Source organism: Sorex fumeus, unplaced genomic scaffold (genome assembly GCF_029834395.1).
Source record: "Sorex fumeus unplaced genomic scaffold, SorFum_2.1 ptg000026l, whole genome shotgun sequence".
NCBI classification, from domain to species: Eukaryota; Metazoa; Chordata; class Mammalia; order Eulipotyphla; family Soricidae; genus Sorex; species Sorex fumeus.
In genome coordinates this window covers 10,684,625-10,704,971 of record NW_026606083.1, presented here as the reverse complement: position 1 = coordinate 10,704,971, position 20,347 = coordinate 10,684,625, and the positions used below count along the sequence as shown (strand labels likewise).

Genomic DNA, 20,347 nt, shown 5'->3' with positions numbered 1-20,347 from the left:
TCCAGGCTGGGGCTGCCGCCCTCCTGCTCAGCACAGAGACGCTGAATTCTGCGTCTCTCCTGGCCGCGGCCTGGCAGCTCACTCTTTGACCCCATTTTTCCTGGGCTGGAGACACTCAGACCAACCTTACTGGCTAAGCAGTTACTGCCATCTGAACACAAGGTTTCGATCAGGCCCTATTGGGGAGAGGGAGGGGAGTGTGGGGGTCCAGCCCTGCCATAGTCCAAGAACACCAGGACAGGAGCTGGGGACGCAGGTCCCTAAGCCCAGAGGGGGCCAGGACTGGTCTCAGTGCCACCTGGCTACAGAGGGCCCCACGAGGAGGGGGTGGAAATGGTGTCCTGCCCGCCTGAAAGTTGCTCCCCCCCCCAACCCTGGAGAACCCCTGACAGCAGCACCCATGGGACTCCAAGCACAGTTCAGCTGCCGAGGCCACGCCTAGAAGTTTTGCACATTGCAGGAAAGAAGGAAGTTTTGCCCTTCGAGCCTGTTCTAAGAGGGAGCACTGATCACTTCCCTTTCCCGGTTCTCTTTAGGCCGATGTAGTCAGCGGGGTGGGTGAAAGGTGACCCGGGGCTGGGGAGCGTGGGGGGGGGGGGGGGTAGGGGGCTGTGGCCCACCTCTCACTGCCAAATACTGCTCTTCCCGTCCCTCCGGTCCCCACCCCGACAGCAGGAGAGCTTGGAGGACGCACCCACAGTTACCCCCAACAGTGCTCCTCCTGGCTGCTGCAGCCCCGAACTAGTTTCATCACGGCAGGACTGGACAGGGGTGGGGAGTAGGGGGCTTCACCCCACAGCCACAGCACTGCCACCTCCTCTGTGGGGCCATTCTCCCTGCCCCCCCACTCCACCAGGTAACTCTGAGGCTGATGGAGAAGGCAGTCAGGAGCATGGAGGGAACCCGATAAGTGGGCATGAGGATGTGTCCCCACTCTGCCGGGCAGCTGCCTTGCTGTCCTTCCCAGGGCCCCTCTCAGGGATGCTCCAGTCGCTGGACATCCTGCCCTCACCGACCCTCCGCTGCCCCCCTGGGAGGTCTGGCCATTCCTGCCGCCAGTGTCCTGGCTGTGTCCAGTCCTTCCTCCTGCTCCCGTGGCTGCGGCCCCACGCTGCTGACCCTCTGCAGGTCGGGACTGCTCAGGTGCAGGGTCCCGCCTTTCCCTTCCATCCACAGACTTCTTATCTCCTCTGAAGTCTGGGACAGGTGAGCCTTCCCCCACGGAGTGGCAGCTCCCCTCCAGGCCTGCAGAGGTGGGTCAGGGGCTCCCCTGGTCATGGCCCCTGCCCAAGCCGCCATGATCCCCTCTCTGCACACTTCTGGTGTCATCTCCGAGCACTTTCGGTTCAAACTCGATGCACTTCCGGTTTCACCTCTGCACACTTCCCGTCTCTCAGTTCCTCAAGCGGCTTTAAATTCCTCACGCTTATCCTCTGTCCACTCTTCTGGCCCGTCTGTTCCTCACATAGCTCACTCCCCCAGCGTGTACCTGTCTCGTTGTCCCTACAGATCCTTGGGGACGGCAACCACAGTTGTCACTCTCATACAGGAACCAGCTGCTGCCACCTGCCTGCTCACTGCCCAGGATGGTACTTCTGAGCCCCTGGTGACTGTCCTGACAGGCACTGGGCAGTTTTGGCCGTGCCTGACGCGACATTGAGGTGGTCACAGCCCAGGGCCCCACACTTTGCAGGCTTCTCTGGAAGCCAATGCTCCTGACCAGATGGCTCTCTCCATCCTGGCTACCCCACACTTTCCGGGAAAACACCCTCTCTCCAAAACAACCCAGAAGGGGTAACTCAGTGGGGTACCCCAAGTCACACAGATGTGATCGGAGCAGGTGCTTATAGGAGAAGGAACGGTTACGACTAAGGATGTCTCCAAAACAGGACCAAGTTCTTAGGCCTCCAAAACAGAGGTGAGTTCTTAGGCCTCCTTAGGACTCAACATGAACCTCTGGGGGAGGGAAAACCCCCTCATGGCGCCTCTCTCTCTCTCTCTCTCTGGGACCTGGTTGTCAGTGGCACCATGAACCCAGGCCAACCCAAAGCTGCACTGAGATCATTTAAGCCACACTTAGAAAGAATGTCCCCCAAACTCACTTCTGGGCAATCATGACCCCTGTGCTCTGCTGACTGTGGGGACACACCAGACACTTGCAGCATGTGTAGACACCCGTGGCATCAGGACCCCATGGCTGGTTCTCCCCACACAAGCTACCGGGGGCTCTAATCGCCCCTGAGGACGTGCTATGCCATCAGACCACCCAAACTCCCTCCCAACAAGGCCAACTGTGACAGAGACCCTACGAGCTTGGGCTGACAGATCACATTCCCGTGTATGGTGTGTCAGAAACTCTCTGGGGAGTTTCTGGGGACGGGGGGGGGGGGGGGGGGGGAAGGGGCAGGAGTTACCCATGCTTCCAAAGGGAAGAACTGGTCCCCAGCAGGAACACTAGGAATGGGCTGACATCCTGTCTAACCCCCAGAGGGTGACAGCTGAGCACATGGACAAAAAGCAAAGTTTCTGACACTCAGGGGTGGGGTGGGGGAAGGAGTGGGTCTCCCTCACCCCGAGAAGGACGGGTGGCCCAGGCTGGCTGGGGGCTATCTCACGGAGTGGCCACAGGGGGTCAGATACGCGAGCAGATGTCCACGGGGCTGCAGTGTGTAGCCTTCCGGGAGCACCCTCTGCCCACCTGTGAGATGTGGCGGGCAGCCCTGTGGCACCTGGGTGGAGACCAGGCAGAGGATACGTGTCCGGCGGGAGCTGAGGAGCATGAGTGCCCGCTCGCCCGGCAATCTGGGCCACCGCACACCAGTTACCAGCCTAGCAGCGACATGGACATGATGCCAGGGTGGCAGGGCAGGTGGCCTGACAAGGACATTGCTCAGAGGAATGTACGGGAAAGAGATGGAGGCTGCTCAGGCCACCCAGATGCGTACTGAGTTCAAGGCGCTTGGTTTCCTGTTGCCCCAGCACACGGGCAGGCAGAAGTTAAGAAGCCAGAGACCAGACACAGCCCGCAAACCACCCCAACAGCCACCTGCACAGACACTCCACACAGCACCCAACCAACCAACACTTGGGGGCGCAACTGCCGGGCCCACCTCGGGGTCTTGATTTTGAGGAAAAAGAGAACTTAACTAGCTGCATAAGTCGCACAGTGCTCGAAAAAGGTCCCAGCAGACCTCAGTGATGAGAGGCGGACAAGTGGCACAGGACGGGGCACTGGGGACCCTGCCCCCTGCAGTGAGGCCTGCCTGGGCGACTGCTCAGAGCTGGGATCCGTGTAGGAGGGGGAGGGGGGGGCGGGGGAGGGCTTCCAGGAGCTCCTGGGAGCAGCCTTAGAGAAGAAATAACAGGCTGCACTCCAAGAGAAACGGGTCTGCAAGGGCAGGTGGGGGGGGCTGGGGGAGAAATCTGAAAATGCTGAGCAGAGCCAGGAGCCAGCGCTTTATCAAGGATGCTCGGACTGCCCAGCCCAGGGGCAAGCCCAGGGGGAGGCCAGGCGGGGGCGGGCAGGGGCTGGCTGGCTTTTCAGTCCTGCCTGGCCCACTGGGGGGGCTGACAAAGGGCGCAGGAGCCTGGGTGCAGAAGGGGGGGCGCAGTGGTCAGCGGCTACGCCCCCGCCCTCACCCTATCGCGCTCCTAAAATGGAGGCGGCAACCCGCAGGGGACCATGCACTTGAACCCCACCCCCTCCCAGGGCGGGGAGAAAATGCGGAGCGGCCACTAGGGTGAGGCTCCCACCGGCTCGCCCTCCCTGGGGCCCAGCCCCTGGTACACGCCCTCCGGATGGATGGTGGAGGTAGTGGAGAAGGTTTGGGGGGGGGGGGGGGAGGCGGCTTCCCCCTCCCCCTCCCCTCTCCTCCTGCATTCAGGACCCCCGCAGGTGGGGTAAGGAGGAGTTTGCTCCAGAAACAACGCCCACCCGCCTGCTGCCAGGCTGCCTGCGGAGGAACGCAGAGCCGAGCCGAGCCGCGCACCCACCCTGCGCGCGTGCCCCGCTGCCCAGTGCCGAAAGGGGAGGGGGGTGGATCACGCGCCCGACAGAAGCGCCCCTCCCTCCCACATCCCTGCTGCTGGGTCCACCTGTGCCCGGTGCGGGTCCGGAGGCTCGGGCGGGTGCGGGGAGGATGCTCCGGGCAGGTGATCCAGCCCCTGCGCCCTGCGCCCCATGCGCCCGCGCGCACGCGCGTGCTCGCCCCGGCCCCGCGCGCTCCCCCAGTCCGGCCCTACCTTTACTCTGGGGAGGGTTCTGGCTTCGGTCCCGGAGGACGTTGATCTGGTAGACGGCTCCGTAAGGCTCAAAAAGTTCTTTCAGCTCCTTTTCCGACCAGGACCGGGGGATCTGTCCCACGAACATCTTAATGGCATCTGGGTCGGGCTGGTCCGAATGATCCAAGGCGCCGTTCATCTTGCTGGCTGTGCCGTTACTGCCGAAAAGGGAACGGGGCCAGAGTTAGGGCCGCGCGACGAGGAGTGACAGGAAGACAAAAAATAGGGAGGGGTGGGGACGGGGCAGGCGGAAGGAGGAGGAAGAGGAGCACGCGGGGCAGAAGAGCCTAATGAGTCGTGCCCAAGAGGCGAAGTAAGACAAAGCCGCGCCGCCACCGCGCTGCTCCCGGCCGGCTGCAGCCCGCGGGGGCCCCGGGCAGCGCCCTGCCGTCTGGCACCCCCCGGGCCGGGCACATCGTGCGACTGGGGGGCCGGCGGGGGTGGCAGCTGCCAGTTAGGTGCGGGGCCAGCCTGCCATCAACGCCTTCCGCAGCCTGCAAGCCGGGCACCGGCCCTGCCTCGTGTGCAAAGAAAGGCAGAGGCTGGATTCCTGCAGGATTTCCACGCCCGCTCGCTCCCCCTGCTCCCCCACCCACCCACCCACCCATCCACCCCCTGCGCCCTTCTCTTTTGGGAGGGGGGGCGCGCTTGTGGAAGAGAGGAGAGAGGTGGTGATAAAGTCACATGAAGAAAAAAAAAGAAGAAAGAAAAGAAACACTTGGCAGTCGCTCAAATGACTAATGCGAGAGGCTGGTGATGAATTTGCAGAGCCGAGAGGCACCCGTGCGAGCATGCAATGAGTTCTGTTGTTGCTCGGAATGGAAAGTGCTCCGGCAACGCCTCTGGCCAGCTCATTGGCTGCCCACCGGGGAGAGAAAAGGGCTTGGGTGGGGAGGGGGTACTCCTGTTTAAAAGCACATTGTTAGGGGACCCCAGGCACAAAGGGTTTAATTCAGAGAGGCTAAAGGGGCTCTCAGAATCGCCTGCTTTGTGCGGTGGGGGGCGGGGAGCGAGGGGGGGGAGGACGCGGCCCCAGAAAAGTTGAGTTCCCACTAAAGGGCACGGAATATTTCGAATCTTTCACACTCCATAAATTGCTCTCTGTGTATCTGACTTCCAGATGCTGCACTGGAGTTCTAAATAATCACACGTTTGGGAGAAAGAGGCGCGCCTGTCTTTCTTCCCCTCCTGGCTTCAGTAAATATTTGGGGCTGATACAAAGAACAAGCCCATCCGCCCTGTGCATCGGCCCCTCCTGAAGCCGCTTTCCCCAAACCCCATTGGAGGAGCGTGAGGAGCCCTGAGCCTGTGTCCAGCAGGGCGGCGGGAGCTGATGACTGGAGTTGGCTGCTACCCATCTGAGCTGCAAACAGTCAAGCTGCCCCCTGCGGCATCTCCTCAAGCATTTCCAGCTCTGTGCTCTGGGTATAGCCTTTGGGCCCCGACCACCAAGAGCCCCTGCCTTGTTCCCCAGCAGCAGACACAAACCCGGCAGACAGCAGCCATGCTGTGGCCATCCATGCCCGCGGAGGCCGGGGCAGGCAGAGGCCACCCGGCCACAAGGGCGCCACATTGCGAGGGGCAGCTGTCACTCTGCTGTAGTCCCAGGTTTCAGGAGCAGCAGCAGGAACCTTATTTCCTTAATACAACAAACAACCCCAGCAGGTTTTAAACCCACGGAGGTCCAGGCTACTCCTGAACCCTTAAAAGGAAAAGTGAAAGAGAGAGATGGAGGGCTTAAAAAGAAGAAAAAAATCAAGCCATGCAAGGGCAAAATTCCGAATTCTATTTAATCCAGAGAGAAAGGTTAAAAAAAAAAAAAGGGAGGGGTGGGGTGAGGTGGGGCTGGGGAGGCAAACACTCTACATTAGGTCCTGGCTTCAATTTTTTGTACTTCCTCTTATCTCCTGCTTTATTGGATTATTTATTTATTTTCCATCCTCGAGATAAACAATCAGGCAACAATCTAACCTGAAGCACTTTCGGGGCTTTCTCTAATCAACCTCATTGTTGCAGTAAAAAAAAAAAAAATGAAAGAAAGAAATAGAGACAAAGGTTCTGCTGAATGAAATGTTGAGCGCCGAGCACCGATTCTGCCTGCCCACAATTTAGGGGTGACGCAGAGCTAGTGCATGGGTGAGCACCTTCCTTTATCTGCTGCCCCTGGACCCCAGCCTTCTTTGAATGGCTCCTTTGAGACTTCAGGACAGGCTGTTTCACCTCCTGCGGAGCTGACTGGGGCAGCAGGATGCAGGATGTGGTAGGGAGCCACAGGGCGGCTGGGTGTGGGGGGCCCCCTCCAGCATGCGGCAGTTCTCACTTCTGGGAGCGGAAGGAGGCTCGGGGGTAGCTGCTGAGGACAGCAGCGCCGCGGAAAGAGGAAGGCCCCACTGCAGGCCTCGCACCGTGGCCGGAAGCTGGGCCCAGCACGGTCTCCCGGAGGCCTCAGCGGATGAGGGCCCAGCTCTGCTGCCTCAAAGGGAACAGCCCCCACAGGCTTGGGCAGGAAGGGGGGAGCGGGAAGATTCTAGCTCACTTCCATCCTTGGGATCGGGATGCTGGTAGGAGCATGTTGAATCACCCCCCCCCCCCCCACCCTGCTCCCTGGCATCCTGAGGGACCATATGCAGACTTTACACTGGGCTACTGGGGTGTCCAGGACAGGGATGGGCTTTAGCCTTGGACCACAGTCCCTCACTGCACCCTGTGGGTCCGTGGCCTCTTTGTAACATGGGTATATGAGTGTCACCAGCTTGGATATATGGCCCCAGCCCAGCCCAGCCCCTGGTATGGGTGAGTGTCCAGCACGGCCACTGCCACTCTGTCCAGTCCTGGTCCTGTGGGGAGGGACCCTGAGGAGTCCTCCTTTCAGGCTCACTTCCAGAGCAGAGACTGGCACGGTTCATGCCCTAAGCAAGAATAATAGAGGGTGTGGAGGGCGCACGTATCCGGGCAAGGGGGCCAGCCCAAGCTCTGCCCTTGGCATATCTGCTTGGTCCCTCAGGCTCTGCCAGGAGTGATCCCAGAGCACAGAGCCAGGAGGAAGCCCGCAGCTCTGCCAGGTGTGACCCAAAAACAAGAACAAAGAAATAAAACAGGGTAAGAGCTGCCCAGTGAGAGCCTGGGGAGGAGGTGCTGGCCGTCTGCGGCTGGCCCCTGTCCACCCCTGCTACTATACATTGCCCACATGTTCCCCAGCATTGCCCGGTGCTTGCCCGTGCTCCCGCCCCTCCCACATGGTGCTCATGATCCTGGCATCATAGGGCTTGAGCCTCCATGCATATTCGACCTGCGCAGTGGACCACTGCCCTATGGGCTGAGGATTGCCAGGAAGGGCCCCGAGACCTCCCAAGGGGTGCTGGGGGACCCCAAGGTGAGCACCCAGAGTACAGACCCAGCCCTGTGACCCCCACGGTGCTTCTCACCCCGAAAGCCCGGCCAGAAAGGAGCATTGCTTCCACGCGCTGGGAAGTGTCCACCCTGAAGAGGCCGTGGTGGGCTAAGACTCTGTCCCCCTGGCTCCCGCATACTCATGGTCCCCCTTGTCATGTGGCTGACACAGCTGACCAGGCAGATAGACCCTCCAGGGGTCTCTGGAGGGCATGATCCATGGCCAAACTAGATGGGCGCTGACCTTTCCCTGGCACCCTCTGCCCGGGCGGGGAGGCAGGAGCCTCTGGATGCTTCCAACCCTCCCCCCACCTTCGCTCTTCTCACACTGGGACCAGTACCCCATTGCCCCTCGCTCCCTCCACGATGCCTCTCTCCAACCGCAGCCTTCCCCGAAGGCTGGCACTGTGCTAGGTTCCCAGGACTCCCAGCCACGCCCCGATGCCCGGCTCTGATGCTGTCGAAGGAGCAGCGTGATTCTCTGGTCTGCGCAGGATGGGCAGCTGTGCCCTGGCTGAGGGGCAGGGCAGGAGGTGACACACACAGGCTCGCCTCCCTGGGGTCCCACTCTCTTCCTGGCTCCGGCCCCTTTCTGGAGGGGGCATCTTGCTCCCCCATCCTTGTGGGGGTGATGGGAGCCAACACGTTTCAGGAAGCCAGAAACCCTGTGGCCAGGGGCCACGGAGAGCCACTGGCATCTTCACAGTGGGCTCACTGCAGAACAGATACCCCCAGTCATGGTGGGCTCCCCACCTTCCTCCTATCTCCTGCTGCTGCAATCTGGCTGAGGGCTCCTAGTGTGACTCCCATGCTTGTCCCCCCTCCTCAGCACCCAACACTCCTGGGCAGGCAAGGCAGGAAAGCCCCCAGGCTCTACGACTCTAAAACTTGGCCAGAGGGGCCAGACCCCTGTGATGACAACCAGTGTCTGGTCACATCTGCAGTGCCCCTCGCTGAGAAGGGGCTCAGGGCAGCGGGCAGGGCCGGCCCGAGAACTGGACAAGGTTTCTCTTGGGGCTAGGCACCCACAGGCTATTGACACTGGCCCCTGTGTGTGTCTCGAGGCCCCTCCCTGGAGTGTGGCAGGATCTGGGGGGGCAATCTATCTCCCCTACTTGCCGACCTACTTCCCTACTCCAGTTTCCAGGAGCGAACTAGATCAAGGCGGGCGGTGCCAGAGCTTCCGAGACTCCTCGGGCGGCATCGTGAGAGACAAAGGCGGCGGGCAGTGTGGGCAGCTCAGCCCGCATCCACGTGCAAGGCTCCGAGTTCCAGCCCCCCCTCCCCCCGAGCGTCCCCCAACACAGCCGGGGTGGCCCCTGGGCTCTTAGCCTGCACTGCCTGGCATACCTTTTTGCACATTTTTTCTAAAACTATTGATGCTAAGAAGAAACGTGCCGAGGGCCGGGCTGCGCCAAGGGACTATGAAGAGCCGTGGTGGAGACACGGCTGCCTGTGCGGGAGATGGGGCCTCAGGTCTTGGAAAGGCTGAGGCATGCCACCATTTCTCTCTCGCTCCCTTAGTTGTGTGCAATGGCAGGGATGTCGGGGAATCTGCACCCCGACATGAGGGCCAGAGCACGGGAGAGCTCATGGGACATGGGCGCGTGCTTTGTACCCCCCAGCCCCGCACAGGGTGCCACCCCCCCCTCCCCCGGCAGATGGAGATGGGCGCACAGCCAAGAAGGGGTTTTCTCACAGACTTGAAATTAAACAGGAATTTCCAGCATATATAAATTAAAGTGGAGACTCCCCCAGCTCACGGCTTCATCTGGATCTTGTCAGGCAAAAAACAGCATGAGGGACTCCAATGTGGAAGACCCCGAGGGTAAGTCCAGTCAGGGGGCAGTGGCAAGTAGGGCACAGGGGACTGGGGCAAGGGCTGGGCTCAGAGGCGCCCCGATGGCTGGCCAGGAGCAGCCTGCAGGCGGGGGCAGAGCGCGGGGTGCAGGTGGCTGTCTCTGCTATCCCTTGCCTCCCTCTGGTCCCCAGCCTCCCTGGACACAGCCCTGCCATCCGGGTCAGCTGATAGACACTGTCACGGGCTCAGGAAGCGTGTTAACATCCTGTGCCCTTCGTTCCAGTCTGCCAAGACACAAGCTGTGCATGCAGTCACGGGGGGCGTGGAGAAATGTCATGAGGGGCCTGGGATCTGGGGGTGGGGACAGGTTATGACAGCCACTGGCTGTAGCCCCTCCCCGCCCCCTCTTTCCATGGCTGCCATGGCACATGGTGCCCACTTAGGGGCTCTGTGAGGCAGCCTCTGACCCCTCCTGCACCTTGGGCCGGGGCGTGGCCCAGTGGGCTGGCACTCTTCCTTGGACGAGCAGCACCCCAGTTCCGGAAGCAGCCTGTCCTTTGCCCCCAGGACAGCGCTGGGAGCTGCAGCTCCCTCTGAAGCTCCCCGTATCGGGGTCCCATGCAGACCTACATCCAACCACGTGGGCTGGTCCACTCCTCCCAGAGCTGGCCACCCCATGGTCCTGTCTGCTGAGAGGGGTCCACGCAAAGGTCATGATGGCACGGCTGAATGGCCTCGGGTTCAGCACTGGGGACCCTGCCCCTGCAGGCTGGGATTTAGGGGGCAGCTGGTGCCTCCTCATGGAAGATTAACTACAGCAAACAAGGCCCGTGTGACTGCGGGAGGCAAAGCCCTTCTCCAAACGGTCAGAGCGAATGTTAATGAATTCAGTCTCCGGAGGCAGGGGGCCTCCAAGTCCTCCCCTGGAACCTTCTCCTGGCGCCAACGAGTAACCCAGGCCGCTTGAGCTTACCCCAGCCTGTGGGATGGGCAGGCTGCGTGAGCTGACCCGTGGGGGTGTCGTGGACCCGGGGCAACAATCCCTGCCCCGTAAAAGGGGGGAACAGTCCTGGGTCCCACCTGCACTGCTGGCAGACAGCAAAAAGGAAGACCTCCCCCCCCGCCCTCCACCCATAAGTCACGTCGAGGGTTTGGGGGTCCCGGAGAGCGAGCACCCCACTACCCTCACCACGCCCAGGCCCTCGTGTGGACCAGTGACTGGGCAGGAAGCCTGGGGCGGGTGCCAGCAGACCAGCATCGAGAAATGCCACAGGGGGTGGCGGCCACACAGAAGCCCCCTCACAGGGAGCCGCTTGCACCCTGCTTTCTAGAGGCTGACGCGGAGCCGGGGCTGGGGGTTACCTGGCCCACTGCCCGCCTGGGCCGTCGGGTGCGGAGGGCCCTTCTGAAGGGGCCCCATCAGTGAACGGAAACGCGAGTCATCGTGAAACGAAGCCTTGGGTGCGGGCGCGGGCCGCCCGGAATCCCCGGGCAGGACACTGCTTCCTGCCAAAATTGTCTCCAGCCTTCTGTGTTCTAGAACATGCACCCCAGCGGGAAGGGTAGAGACCAGCCCAGGTTACTACCCTGAGGTCCGGGTCCTCCTCACTCTGTAGCCTTCCTGGGGAGAAACTCGGGGAGAAACCCACAGCTGCCAGGCCAGTCACTGTCCTGGGTGTGGGGAGCTGGGGGTGCAGCGAGTTGCCAGGATGGGGAGCTGACACCGAGCACAGACACAGGCAGTGAGCACAGGGCGGAGAGACCCCCATGCTCCCAAGGAGCAGTGGAGGCTCGGCGTGGGGACTCCGCCTTCTGGCCCGCATAGGGCCCCGGTGCGCTTCCTCGTGGGATTCTAGAGAATCTGAGAGGCGATGGGTGGTGGGTGCGCAGTGGGACCCCGTAGGCACCCATGCCTTACAGTCCCTCTCCTGCGATGAGCACCTGAGAGAGAGAACCCCACCTTCTGCAGGAGAGCCTGCAAGGGAGACGCAGCCCACCCCCCCAGGCTGGGGTGCTGTGCTCTGGGGGGCCCTGACCTCTGCACCCACTGGGCAGCTGGCCTCCAAGCTCTCGGTCTGTCCAACGCGGCTTCCTGCCTGTTCCTCTTGCCGTCCATTGCGTGCTAAGGGCTGAGGGCTCAGAGGCTTCCCCAGGCCGCGGCCCGTGGGCCTGTCCAGGCACCTCATAAAGGCGTCAGGGAGACGGGGAATGACAATGGTCTATGGCTACGAGGCTAGCAGCACTGGGTGCTAGGGAAGCAGTGTGTGTGTGTGTGTGTGTGTGTGTGTGTTTGTGTATGAGTGTTTGTGTGTTTATGTGTGTGAGTGTTTGTGTCTGTGTGTATATGAGTCTGTATGTATATTAGTGTATGTGTGAGTGTATTTGTGTGTGTGTGAGAGAGACTGTGTGTGTGTGGCACAGGGGGATGATCCCGTAGCAGGGCGTGACTTTTAGCTTCCCAGAGTTCCAGCAAATTGTCGTGATCGTGGGGAGGGTCCTCAGCTGGTGCTCAGGGCACCAGGGCAGGGCCTACTGATAACCAGCAAGGGCTGTACTGTGCACTGGGGCCCCGTGAGGCCCAAGCTTGAACTTGGTCCCTGTGTGTGCAGAGCCTTTGCTGAGCCCGTCCCAGCCCTCTCTGCCATGGGACAATCTTATGTCACTTAGATGCCCACCCTAGCTTTGCTTTCTTTCAGGAGTTGGGGAGACTGGATTTGGTCAGAGGATTCCTTCAGAAACAGACCAGAAAGAGAACTGGTGCTTCAAAGCAGACACCTCTGGCTCTTCACCAAACGGGCTATCTCAAGCCCAACAGCCAGCACCCCTGAGTGACACCTGCCCGGGCACTCTGTCACCACCAAACGCAGCCACGGGTTGGCTGAGCTACTTCCGCTTTCTGTGTTATGTCTCTGCGAAGCACCTACTCCTTTTTCTTCCCTGGCTCCTCCTCATCACTGTGTGGGGGAAGGAGGGAGGTGTAGGGGACCTGGGAAGGATGCACTGTCCCCCCATGGGGCCTCGTCTCCCTGAAGCAGACAGGAGTGGATCGCAGACCACCAAGTGGGCTTTACTCCTTCTCTTCATGACGTCACAAAAGACGCTAGTTAAGGGGGCCGGGGCGGCAGGCTGACCTTGCTTCGATTCCCCGGCACCACAGACAGTTCCCTGAGCACAGAGCCAGGAGTAAGCTCTGAGCACCGCTGGGTGTGGCCAACCCCCAAAGATGCTATTTAAGGCCTTGAAACTGAGCAGAAGCCAGTGGCCCATGCCGGGTGACAAGGACGCCTTTTAAGGGAGCCAGGGAGTAAAGGTGACAGGAGCCAAAGAAGCCACCTGTCCCTTGCTGGGCTGTGCAGAGGAAGTGCCTGAGGGACGCAGGAGAACCACGCATCAGAGGTCACTCAGACACGCCCTCTTGGGGGTGATCTGAAAGCTGCTGGTAGCACCTCCAGAAGCCAAAGTCCAAATGGCAGCTCACTTGGCTCATTTTTTAAATAGGTCAATCACACCAACAATGAAATCAATAATCAATATCAAACATCACATTTTGATTTGGAAATATATAGTCCCCCTCCCTCCAACACACACATATCCTGCATATCCTAAACTTCATTTAGCATCTTAAATCACCAGCTAAAATAGGTTTTGTATTTTGTTCACTCCTCTCTTTGAAACCACCCCCTAAACAAGGATAAGGAGAGGGAATTAATGTGAAATTCTAATGGTGGTTATCCTCAGAGGCGGAACACCATTACAGTGAAATTCCCCAAAGCTGACTGGTATTTTTTTTTAAAGCCATTTCTTCATTTTTTGACACTACATCTGGCACAATGAATACAGATGATCATTTGTTTATATATCTGTCTAACTGCCTTTCCCAAACACAACCAGATGGAGTCTTTCAGAATCAAATTAATTTCAGATTAATTCACTCTGGACCTACTCCAGTTCTGGGACTCTTGATGCTAAGTCTTGAACTTGAAAGAACAGGTTCCTCGGTACCAGGGCGCGGTGGTAGTGCACCCACCCGTGCACTACCCCCTTGTCTGCCCCCTTGTCCAAAGATTCTTTCTGGCCCCAACCCACTGGCCGGGAAAGTTTGGAGCCAGGATCCCCTCCCAGGAAGCTGTGTCTCTGGGTCTGGGACAATCGGGTTCCTCCCGCAGTAAGACGCTTCCTGTTCACCGCCACGAAGCACCCGCATGTGAACATGGAGATGGGCCGTGATGGGGACAGCTTGGGTCACTGGTTCCCCGCACCCCAGCCCAGACTCTCCCGGGCCACGGCTGCCACAGGAGCCATAAACAAATGTAGCCAGGCCCGCTGTCAATCTCCACGGATGCCTTTATTATCACACTTGTTTCAATTGCAATTTGGGTTTCCATGGAGACACAACAGTCAGCTCTAGAAAATTATAAGATAAATGTCAGGCGGTGATAACGGTGTTAATGAAGCTGCAGAGACAAGCGCTCTGTGCTTCAAATAATAAGCTTGTTTCCATTAGCATATGTATAACCTGTCAAAAACCTGGAGGAGAATATTAAAAATTAAATTTCGATCTATCTATATTTAAGAGAGGAGAGGGGAGAGGCCTCTCTGAAGTGGCTGAAATGGGGTGGGTCAACCTCAGCCGGAAAAAGAAAGAGTAATTGCTGGGTTCATGGTGCAGCTCCTTCTCCCCAGGCCTGGCCCTCCAGGGTGCCTCAGCTGACACTCTAAAACATCAATCTTCATGGTGCTCCCTTCATCACCCCAGACGGTGCTCCCTTCCATCACCCTAGACGGTGCTCCCTTCATCACCCCAGACGGTGCTCCCTTCCATCACCCCAGACGGTGCTCCCTTCCATCACCCCAGACGGTGCTCCCTTCCATCACCCCAGACGGTGCTCCCTTCCATCACCCAATTATACTCCCTTATAACACCCAACAGTGCTCCCTTTTACCACCCCCAGATGGTGCTCCCTTCCATTGCCCCAGATGGTGCTCCCTTCACATGTGGCGAAGGGGCTGCCCTGGAAACTGAGTGCTCACTGTATCACCCAGACAGTGGTGGTGGTGGCGCGTCTCTAAGGTAAGGCTGGGACTGTTAGCACCATGTAAAGGAGGTCTGGGCAGTCTGGGCCTGGGCAAGGAGCTGGTGGTGGGACCAGCTCAGCCCTGACATGACCACCTCAGGGCAGGGGACCAGGTATAGGAGGGGCAGAGCCAGCACAGGGGGCAGAGCACCCCCAGAGGCGACCAGGCCTGGTGGCATATACCTGAGCCCACCAGGGATGCTGGAGAAGCCCTGGGACCCCAACAGAGTGGGTCCCAGTGCTGGGCCCGCCACGCTCGCCTCCAGAGCTGGTGCAGTCTGCCTTCGCCGCTCCAGGGAAGCCACTGTGTGCTGGGTCCCCAGCCTGTGACACAGTGACCATCGCCCACTGCTCAGGGGCCCGCCGAGCCCCAAACTCAAGCTGTGAACAGGGTGCTGGGCACGCTCTTCTCTCCCACCCGCTGCTTGACTTTGGCTGTGCAGGGCTGGGTGTGCTCCTGGGCCCTGACCCTCTGACAATGAGGAACGCCGCCCTCTCCACACAGCCCCCTCTGACACGGGGGGGGGGAGGGATATGCCCGACCCCTCCACACAGCCCCCTCCCCATAGGTCTCTGGGTTTCTATTTTGTGAGGTCCACCATGTGGTCCTCTTGTACTGTCCTCTCTGCCCTGCTTAGCTTGGTCCTCGAGGTCAACCCACAAGGTGACCACCAGCAGGATCTGCAGGTAGGTGTCCCTGTGGTCACCCCTAAGTGACTAGCTACAGGGGGAGACCATCCTGCCTGTGGGCTCTGCCTCGATCCTTCCCCCATGCCCAAACTCAGAGTCTTTGCACCCAAGTCCTATTCTGCTCTCTCAAGTCTTGGTGCAGAGTGAAGGAGGCCTGTGCTCTGAGGAAGCCCATTTCCTGCACAACCGTCCCTGCCTGCATCTGCACAGGACACAGGCTAGGGGATAACTGTGTCCCTTTTGTGGGCTTGCACCCTCACCGCTGAGGCAACCATCTTAGCCTGGGTTAGGTTTCCACATAGAACTGTGTGTGCGTGTGGACGCATGCACCTGTGTGCATCTGCTTATGCATGTCTGTGTCTCTGTGTGCGTCTCTGTGTGCGTGTATGTGTATGTGTCTGCTTCTCTATCTCTGTGTTTCTGTCTCTCTGTGTGTATGTGTCTGCGTGCTTGTCTGTCTCCGTGTGTGTCTGTCTCTGTATGCTTGTCTATCTCTGTGTATGTCTGTGTGTGTATGTGTGTGTGCGCTTGTCTATCTCTGTATGTATGTGTGTGCTTGTCTATCTCTGTGTGTGTCTATCTCTATGTGCGTATGTCTGTATGGGTGTGTGTGCTTCTCGGTCTCTGTGTGCGTGTTTTGTCTATCTCTATGTGTGTCTGTCTCTGTGTGCCTGCTTGTCTATCTCTGTGTCTGTTTCTGTGTGCATACGTGTCTGTGCTTATCTGTCTGTCTCTGTGCGTGTATGTGTGTGGGTTTGTCTATCTCTGTGTATGTCTGTCTCTGTGTGCGTATGTGTGTGTGTGCTTGTATATCTCTGTGTGTCTCTCTGTGCGTGTCTGTGTGTGTGCGCACTCATGTGATGAGCCTAGACCATGCTCATTACTGTGTGCACCCCAAGGAGTATGATGGGGTGAGCCCCAGGTCCAGGATAGCCCTGAGCCTTGGCTCTGGAGGAAACCCCAAGCTCTCACGGTGCTGTTTCTCTGTGCTGCCCTCCCTAGGAACTCCATCTGGCCTGTGCAGAATGTACAAGAGCTTCCTCCCACTCCATGGCTGGGGGCCACTTGCATCCATCCCTGAGGGTCTCTCTGGCCGGGGCGGAGGGCTCAGGACAGTTCTCTAAAGCAAGGGGCTCCCAGCCACACTGGCCACACGTGGGAGTGGGTCCCATGCCCAGGAGGAGGGGAACAGATGAAGCGCCGCTCAGTCGGAACCCACCCACCTCTCCAGCTGAGGGCACTAAGTTGGGGCAAAAGGCAGCAGATCCAAACAGGCCCCGAACTAGCCACTGCCAACTCCATGGCGCTGGCTGCGGGCAGAGGGACCCATGTGCCGGCCCAGCTGCCCACAGCACACCTGGGCTGGGCAGCTCTGGGTACAGATAGCCAACGTCATGAGGCTTCTCTGGGAGGGTGTTGAGGCCAGACACTGTGGGTAGGGGGGCACGGAGTCCCAACACCGTGCAAGGGAGTTGTAGGGTAGGGTGGAGAGGGTTGGGCAACGGTATCAGCCATGCCTTCTCCTCACACGCGTGCTGAAGCCTTCGCTCTCTGCCCTCACTTCCCATGGCCTGTCAAACCCCACACGGCCATGCTGGGACTCACCTGCAAGGGTGGCGGGGTTCTGAATTGGCACAATAATTACTGTTGTCATTAATAACGGCACCGCCACCCAGCACAGCATATTACACCAGTCCTTCAGGGGAAAGTGACAGCTCCAAACTGGGGCAACCGAAATTACAATCATAATTTTCCCGAATTGACAATATTTGCTAAATAGACTCCTCCAAGAGAAGGGAGTTGGACGCGGGGGAAATAAATCGGAGATCACTGAGCGCACGGCACACTGCTTTATAGCGATTCCAAAGGCAAAAGCGCAAACAAATTGCTGTTGGGGGGTGGTGTGTGTGTGTGTGTGTGTGTGTGTGTGTGTGTGTGTGTGTGTGTGCATGAATTCGCGTGTGCGTATGTTGGTGTGGGGGTGGTGTCTGGTCTCCGTTTAAGGTGGAGCTGCCAGATCCTAGGTAGACAGCTGGGCCCCTGCTGGGGTCGAGAGAATGGTAGGTGCAGGGACGGGGCAGCTGATGGAGAAACATGCCATCCTCTGAGTTGAGAGGTGCCCAGAGCATCCTTTGGGTTTGGGGGTTCACGTACTTGCTTTATTTGTGGTGGTGTGAGGGCAAGCGAAACCAACCAGTCAAAGAGGAATTCATCTCTCTGAGGCGTCACTGAAATGAGTCCCAGGAGGGACGTCCCCGAAAGCCAGGCTACAGCACACAGGAAGTTTCTGAGTCTGGGGTGACAGGTGTTCATCAGGGACAGTGCCACAGAGGGTAGATGCGCGCGCAGCCACACGACGTGTGGTGGCCTTCTGCTTTGCTGACTCTGCAAACCCAGAGCTCCATGCCGGAGGGACAGAGAGAGGGAAAGGCTGGCTTGGGGGTGGGGTAGGGGAGGGGGCCTCGGCCAGGGGAGGCTGAGGCAGAAATATCATCCGCCCCTGAAATCACTATGAAGATGCTCTTCATGGCCCGTCCTGGGCTCATGGGGATTTTAGACAGTGCCCCCATGCCAGGAAACACAGGACTTGTTGGGGAGATGGCACCGTGCTCCCTGATCCCTCCCAAATGGAGGCCGTGGGGTGGAGCAGACTGTTCGGGGGGGGGGGGTTCAAGAAAATGAAGTAGCACTTTCCTCTGGTCACCCCCCGGGGGTCACTGGGTGCTGCCTCCACTGACCCGCAACACTGAGTCATCCTGGGCAACTCAGTCCTGTCCACTGCGGCACCAGGGTGCAGCCCAGAGCATGGAAAGATCTAGAAGCAAAGAGCTTGTGTGGGGTGTCAATGCCTCCATTCCACCTGGATTTCACTGCTTTGAGGAGCTTGTGGTTGCCCCATCTTCTCTGGCTTAGGGACCCCTTGTGTGCGACCCAAAGGGTCTGTTCTTAGGGGGTCTCTCACCAGGTAAGAGTAAGGCATATGAACTTGGGATCCCCCACTATATTTTGCTTTTTATTGGGGGTCACACCCAGCGATGTTCAGGGGTTACTCCTGGCTCTGCACTCAGGAATGACTCCTGGCGGTGCCCGGAGGACCATATGGGATGCTGGGAATTGAACCTGGGTTGGTCGCGAGCAAGGCAAACACCCTACCCGCTGTGCTATCACTCCAGCCCCGGGGTCCCCTTTTTAATTTTTTTCTTTTTGTTATTTTATTGAATCACTGTGAGATACAGTGACAAAGCTTTCATGTTCGAGATTCAGCCTTACAATGATCGGACATCCATCCCTCCACCAGTGCACATTTTCCACCACCAACATCCCCAATATATCCTCCTCCCCATCCCAGACCTCACCCTGCCTCTATGGCAGACAATTTCCCCCATACTCTCTCTCTACACTTGGGGTTCCTTAGCAGGCGGCCAGTGGGTTAGGTCTGGAGGGTGTAAAGGATGGGGGATTCCTCTGGGGCTCAAGAGAGGGTTCCAGCTGGAGGGTCTTCACTCCCCTGAAAGGGCAAGATTCACGGAAGCAACTTCATTCACTCACTGACTGTTATGGGTCAGCCCCTAGGGTATGGCGGAAGCTTTGTCTTGAGGAGGGGGTTCCCAAGCCGTGAGCAGAGTCCTGAGGGTCATTGCCAGTGGTTCTTGGCCAACCCAGCTGGATGGATCAAAACCAAGGCCCGAGGATGCGGCACTGGTCCTGTGGGTGGGGGCATGAGTTGCTGGGAATGGGGCCTTGTGTCCAGGCAGGCAGCCCCTCCCCCCACTTCCCAGTGCCTGACCCACCTCTCTGGGGGTTTGTTTTGAAGTCAACTTGTGAACAGCAAAGGTGAATCCCCAGCTAGGCTTGGAGGCAGATACTGTTTTTTATTTTTTTTCCCTTTTCCCTTTCTCCTTCCTTAATTAACAATAACATTCAAAGCCCTGACAGAGAGTAATGGTGAAATGAATTATGGAACCACTTATGTCTGAACCCATACATTATTAACACGCCTCCAAATGGGCTCTTCGTCTAAATAAAGATGCGCATTTTAGGAAGCCGGGCGTCTCAAGGAGCAGAAAGGGCAGGTGGGGCACTGACCCCCGAGGAGCAAGGGCCCCCGCCTGATGCCAGCCACAGCAGAACCCGCCCTTGGCTGGGGTCCACATTTCTCTGCATCTCTCTGAGCGCATGCCCCGTCCCTTCCCGAGCGGGCGGCCTTGAGGTCCCGAAGACAGGTCCAGGTCACGCACCCACGTGGGCTTTCTTCCCCCTGGGGGACATTCACCCCAGCCCTGCCTAGCCTGCCCCACTCACCCCCACCCCCAGCAACAACCCCGCCTGGAAAAGTCCCTGCCTCCTGTCTGGCAATCTAGGAATCTCTGCAGCTAAAAATATTGATTTGAGTACTGTGGGGATATGTTTTAAACCAGGCTTTAATGCAACGGGGACTTTTGAAAATTGTTATCTTGTTACTGTGAATTACAAAGTTACAGAGATATCTGCCGCTGAGCTTCAGGTGTACAATGTTCCAACACGAATGTCTACTCCTCCAGAGTCCAGTTAACTCCACCACGGCCGGCCCCAGTTTCCGGCTCCCCTCACACCCCTCCCGCCTTTGTGAGGCACTTTTCCCCTCCCTGCATTCCGTGTGTGCCTCTGCTAACAGTCCTGGGGCCAAGTTTTGTTTCTATGGTCACTGGGCATTTTATCTTCCCTAGGACCATTTTTTTTTTCTTTTTGGGTCACACCTGGCACTGCTCAGGGCTTACTCCTGGCTCTTCAGACAGGAATTACTCCTGGAGGTGCTTGGGGGACCATATGGGATGCCGGGAATCGAACCTGGGTCAGCCGCATGCAAGGCAAATACCCTCCCTGCTGTTCTATTGCTCCGGCTCCCTAGGAAGTTTCTTTATGGCCCGCATAGGAGGGGTCTTTCTGAGTCTGACCCTCTTCCTCTGACTGATTCTGCTCAACCTGACACTCTGCAGATCCAAACACACAGCAGCAAACTGCATGCTCCTTCTCTCATGGCAGAGAAACGCATGGGGTCTGAATGATGTCCAGGCAAAGCAAGGTGCCCGGCTTTATCTTGTTAGGTAAATTCTGTGTCTACTGCTTCTCA

At 58.5% G+C, this 20,347-nt stretch overlaps 1 protein-coding gene across 15 annotated transcripts in view; it reads right to left on the bottom strand.

Moving 5' to 3' along the window:
* Window positions 1-20,347, bottom strand: part of CELF2 (CUGBP Elav-like family member 2) — a 638,321-nt gene that overhangs the window by 82,124 nt on the left and 535,850 nt on the right. For all 15 annotated transcript variants that reach the window (XM_056114747.1, XM_056114742.1, XM_056114737.1 and 12 more), the window contains one exon: window positions 4,243-4,439. In XM_056114747.1, the coding sequence (XP_055970722.1) occupies window positions 4,243-4,420 (178 nt within the window). In that variant the 5' untranslated portion in view covers window positions 4,421-4,439. The remainder of the gene's footprint in view (window positions 1-4,242; window positions 4,440-20,347) is intronic.